Here is a 5,914-nt window from a genome sequence, read left to right on the forward strand (position 1 = left end):
CATATATTATAAATTAATTTTACTTTAAAAAATTTTTTTTTATTTATTTATGATAGTCACACAGAGAGAGGGAGAGGCAGAGACACAGGCAGAGGGAGAAGCAGGCTCCATGCACCGGGAGCCCGACGTGGGATTCGATCCCGGGTCTCCAGGATCACACCCTGGGTCAAAGGCAGGCGCCAAACCACTGCGCCACTCAGGGATCCCTAATTTTACTTTTTAGTTTTTATTTTTTTTTATTCAACAAATAGGCAGAATTTATTTCAAATCTCCATTATGGATCATTAAAGCATTGAGGAAGAATGTTAAAGCAAGAAAAAAGAGCAACCACTCCCATTTGCTCTGTCCCAATCGATTGTTCCATTTCTTCATCTTATTTGCTATAATCTATATTTTGTTTATTCACCTGAGTTTTTGGTTCTCAACTGCATTTCCACAAGGCTGTAAAAAACAGGAAGGCACAGTCCTTCACATCCCACGTCAGATGCAGGGAACAGTGCAGTACTCGGCCCATTTCACTGAATCTGTGGCAACAGAGTAATTTTAAAAAGACCAACTCTTTTCTCACAGCCTTTGCACTGGTTGTTCTCCCTGATGGGCACACCTTTCCCTGGGTAACCCTGTGTGTCCTGCTGAGGCCTCTGTATAAATGTGTGCTCCCTACCTGAGCAACCAGTAAAAAATGGCACCTCTGTGCGCTCTTTCCTTTTTACTGACTTTTTCTTCACAGCACCTGTCGCCTTCTGATATTCTATTTGATCTTCTATCTGCTTATCTTCTGTCACTGAACTGTGCAGACATTTGTGTCCTGACCCAATCTCTCTGCCTGGAGGCTAGTCAGTACTCAAGTTCATTCCTCAGATGTGTGACTTAATTTCTCATTAAAAGTACAGAATCCATGAGTACTTGGGAAGAAGGCCAAGTGTGGGATGCACATTCCTACTTGGAGCTGGCATGGGGGAGGAGGTGCAAAGGGGACAGGTTCCATACAAAAAGTATGGAGATTGACTTTTTGAATGAAAAACAGAAATTGTAGAATTTGAATGATATTTGTAATGTTTATAATTGTGAAAATTAGCCATGTTATTTTTTTGTTTTCCCTGGTAGTCACTTCTGCTACATGGAACCAGGAAATGATTCACAAATTTCAGAGTTTCTTCTTTTGGGATTATCTGAGGAACCAGAACTGCAGCCCCTCCTATTTGGGCTTTTCCTCTCCATGTACCTGATCACTATCTTTGGAAACCTGCTCATAATCCTGGCTGTCAGGTCAGACCCTCACCTCCATACCCCGATGTACTTCTTCCTTGCCAACCTGTCCTTTGTAGACATCTGTTTCACCTCCACCACCGTCCCCAAGATGCTCCTGAACATTCAGACTCAGATTAAAGTCATCACCTATAAAGGCTGCATCACTCAGATATACTTTTTCCTCCTCTTCACTGCACTGGATGACTTTCTCCTGGCTGTGATGGCCTATGACCGCCTCGTGGCCATCTGTCACCCCCTGCACTACAGGGTCATCATGAAACCTACCTGCTGTGCACTGCTGGTTCTGATGTCCTGGATGATAAGTGCGCTGAATTCCTTATTACAAAGCTTAATGGTATTGTGGCTGTCCTTCTGTTCAGAGGTGGAAATCTCCCACTTCTTTTGTGAACTCAATCAAGTGGTCCAACTTGCCTGTTCTGACACCTTTCTTAATGACCTGGTGATGTATTTTGCAGCTGTTTTTCTGGCTGGTGGTCCCCTCACTGGGATACTTTACTCTTACTCTAAGATAGTTTCCTCCATACAGAGAATCTCATCTGCTCAGGGCAAGTATAAAGCATTTTCCACCTGTGCATCTCACCTCTTGGTTGTCTCTTTATTTTATTGTACACTCATAGGAGTGTACCTTAGCTCTGCTGCTACCCAGAGCTCTCATTCAAGTGCAGTGGCCTCAGTAATATACACAGTGGTCACGCCCATGCTGAACCCCTTCATCTACAGCCTGAGGAACAAAGACATAAAGAGGGCTCTGAAAAGAATCATTGGAGTTCCAGTGATGTAAGGGCCAGTCATTGTGGGACTGAGCTGAAGATGTGCCCATGATTGCAGGGCTTACAGCCTCAGAGGCAGTAACCATTTCTTTCTTTCTTTCTTTCTTTCTTTCTTTCTTTCTTTCTTTCTTTCTTGTATATTTTTTTATTGAAGTTCGATTTGGCAACATATAGCATAACATCCAGTGCTCATTTGTTTCAATTCAACTTCTTTATACATTTGGGTAACTTTTTATAAATCTTCTATTCTGTCTGATATACAGTTTCCCCTTTGTCCATTTTCATATCCCAATATTTTCCCCATCCTTGGTCACAAATGCCTGGAAGTTTCTGTATCTTGCATGGTGCTAGTTAGATTTCTTAAAAATAAATTCATTTCAAATGACTTATACCATGCCAAGTAAATTTCCCATTGATTTCCCAAAAGAATAAGAATGAGCTATATTCTTCATATGGAAGAAACTCCACTTGGCCAGTAAGCCCTTCACATAACTTTATTGTAGATGGAAGTACAAAACTCCAGTTTTCACTTTGAATCTGTCAATCTTTTTCCATCACTACATTCACTCCTCTTCCTGATAATGTGGACTCTAACATTGTTCCCTTTGTATATCAGGCTCCTGACAAGGATGCTCATGTTAGGAAAGCTGGGGCACTCCCCTATGCCTGTGTGCTTGTGGACATTCCCACAGACACTTCCCTGACCAGAGCCTCAGCAATGGCTTCATTGTCCCTTGGGTTCTTACTGTGATTATAAGACACACTTCAGTGGCACCCATCAGAGATCTCCAACAAAACCAGGTTTATTACTTCCAGGTCCTGGGAGGCAGAGGCTGAAAGATCTGGGCTGTTAGGGGTGCAGAGTTTCAGAGGGAGAGAGAGAGAAAGTTCACAACTGGTGGCCCTCCTTTTATTTGGGTCCATGAGCAGAGTAGGTAGGGGTTCCCAGGTTCACTCTTTATTGACAAGGTTAAAATATAAGACTGAAATTCTAGCACAGACAGGGAGAGTAGGGTCACTCATGTTCAGTATTTAGGTTATCAGGGCTCTCTGAAAAATTATTTCACGGTTGGGGGCAGCCTGAGTGCTTATGTAGTAATAGTGTCATACACCTAATAGTATGTTTATTCAACAAGGTTATCCTTGAAATGGATGCTTCAGAACTCAAAAGCTTCATATCAGGCAATTTCTCTATAAACATGCTATTGTGTTTTAAAACTAGTCTACTTGTTTTATTCTATTATTCACCTAGGTGTCCAGAATGTCTACTATAGCCACTGGCAAATACTGATAAGCAAACAAATCTCCCAGTGCAGTTTATGTGGAAAGACAATTTTGAATTAATAGATTGACCTGATATGATCTTAGTGTCAGAGATGACCTCAAATATGAGGGTTCATTTTCTTTACATAAATAGCCAGTAGTGGGATCTCTGGATCATAGGGTAGTTGTATTTGTAATTTTTAGGAGCCTCCAAATTGCTTTCTGAGTGGCTGTATCAGTTTGCATTACCAGCAAAAGTGCTTTCTCCACATCCTCATCAATATCTGTTGTTTCTTGCATTGTAGATTTTAGTCATTCTGATAGGTGTGAGGTGAGATCTCATTGTGATTTCAGTTTGAATTTCCCTGAGGATGTGTGTTTTTTGTATAGTATCTTTGAGCATTTTTTCATGTGTCTGTTGGTCATCTGAATGTCTTCTTTGGAGAAAGGTCTTCATGACTTCTGGCCATTTTTTGAATTTAATTATTATTAATTCTCTGGTGTTAACTTCTATAAGTTCTTTATGTATATTGGAAGTTGACTCCTTATTGGATATATCACTTGAAAGTATCTTCTCCCATAAGTAGGTTGTTTTTGTTTTGTTGATGGTTTCTTTTGCTGTGCAGGAACTTTTTATTTTGATGTAGCCTTTTACAATATGGATGGATCTAGAGGGCATAAATACTAAGTGAAATAAATCAGTCAGAGAAAAGTTAATACCATATCATTTCACTCACATGTGAGATTTAAGGAACAAAATGAACAAACAAAAACAGAGGCAAACACAAAACCAGACTCTTCAATATGGTGAACAAAGTAGTGGGCAGAGGGCAGGTGGGTAGGGGGATGGGTGAAATAGCTGAAGGAGATTAAGAGGCTCCTGGTTGGCTTTGTTGGTTTGGTGTCTGACTCTTGATTTTGCCTCAGGTCATGATATCAGTCCTGAGATCAAGCCCCACTTTGGGCTCCTCCTAAGGGTGGAGTCAGCTTCAGAGACTCTCTCTTTTTCTGCTCCTCCCCATGCTCACTCTCTCTCTTCTTTAAAATAAATAAGTAAATAAATAAATAAATAAATAAATAAATAAACAAACAAATAAATAAATACAGTTAATAAAAGAAGAGTACACTTGTGATGCCTAGGTGGCTCAGCGGTTGAGCGTCAGCTTTTGGCTCAGGGCGTGATCCTGGAGTCCCAGGATGGAGTCCCACATTGGTCTCCCTGCATGGAGCCTGCTTCTTCCTCTGCCTTTGTCTCTGCTTCTCTCTGTGTGTGTCTCTCATAAATAAATAAATAAATAAATCTTAAAAAAAAGAGTACAGTTATTGTGATGGCCAGTGAATAATGCATAGAATTGCTGAGTCACTATATTGTATACCTGAAACTAGTATAGCACAGTATATTATTTATACTGGTACTTAACATTTTTTTAAAAAGATTTTATTTATTTATTCATGAGAGACACAGAGAGAGGGGCAGATACATAGGCAGAGGGAGAAGCAGGCTCCCTGCAGGGAGCCTGATACAGGACTTGACCCCAGAACCCTGGGATCATGCCCTGAGCCAAAGCAGACACTCAACCACTGAACCACCCAGGTGTGCCAATTATACTTGTATTAAAAAAAATTTAAAAATTGTGAGGGAGCACCATTTCAAGCCACCAATTTAATTACTATTCTTTTTCATGCTAGGCATCTATTATTGAGGCATGGAAGATTGGTGTCTACAATTGAGGGGGTTTATTCTTTGAGGTGAAGGATTGCTTAGTGTCTTGTATGTTTTATCACCCAGTTACCTTCCTGTTTCTACTTGAAAATTTCTGCCACTACCTGCTAATATGACCCTATTATTACATGAAATAGCTCCCTTTTCCTAATATTTGTGACAAATGCTAATGGATGGTGAATGAACAGTATCAGAATCACCCATTTTGTTTTTATTATTATTATTTTTTTAATTTATTTTTTATTGGTGTTCACCCATTTTGTACCTCTTTTGTGCTCTGAAGGAGAATTGGATGATATTTCACTGGAGGGTTTAATGTGCTGTCATTCCTGTGGTCCAGGGTCACCAGTTTTCCTGCACAAATATGAATGCCCTTCAAACTCTCCCACTTACCTGCAAGGAAGCCCACATATAGTCATTTGTTCATAAAGTCATCAGAAAAAAAAACTTGAATCACAGAATGGTCATGACTGTATTTCTTAAGGTCAGATCATACATCACAAATAAAAAGCAGTGCATGTTCTAACTGCCTCATGACTGTTTGCTTGGATTATTGTGTCAGTCAGCTCTTGCTGTATAACAGGTTGTCCTTGTCAAAAGGGACATAATAATACCTTTACGATCAAATGGAATTATATGCTGGGGTGTGTTTCCAATCTCAGTTGGGTCCTCATAGATCTGGTCAAGTGTGAATGTCTACATGGTGTTTCTAAGAGTGAACCATGGTGTTGTGCGTGGCTATAGTGCTCTTCTGTCTCAGCCACTTTATCAGCTTTTATTATTACGTTTCCATATGTAGGATCTTTATAGAAAACAATTCGTTTATCATAGGAATCAGCTAAATTTAATTCCAATATTTGTACAACCGTATTAACATCTGGCTTTC

The 5,914-nt window shown here is 40.0% G+C and overlaps 1 protein-coding gene across 1 annotated transcript; it reads left to right on the forward strand.

Moving 5' to 3' along the window:
* Nucleotides 1-1,120: 1,120 nt before the first annotated feature.
* Nucleotides 1,121-2,053, forward strand: LOC140611423 (olfactory receptor 7A17-like). The gene has a single exon (XM_072788186.1). The coding sequence runs from the start codon at nt 1,121-1,123 to the stop codon at nt 2,051-2,053; it is 933 nt and encodes a 310-aa protein (XP_072644287.1).
* Nucleotides 2,054-5,914: the final 3,861 nt, after the last annotated feature.

Source organism: Canis lupus, chromosome 19 (genome assembly GCF_048164855.1).
Source record: "Canis lupus baileyi chromosome 19, mCanLup2.hap1, whole genome shotgun sequence".
In the NCBI taxonomy this organism is placed as follows: domain Eukaryota; kingdom Metazoa; phylum Chordata; class Mammalia; order Carnivora; family Canidae; genus Canis; species Canis lupus.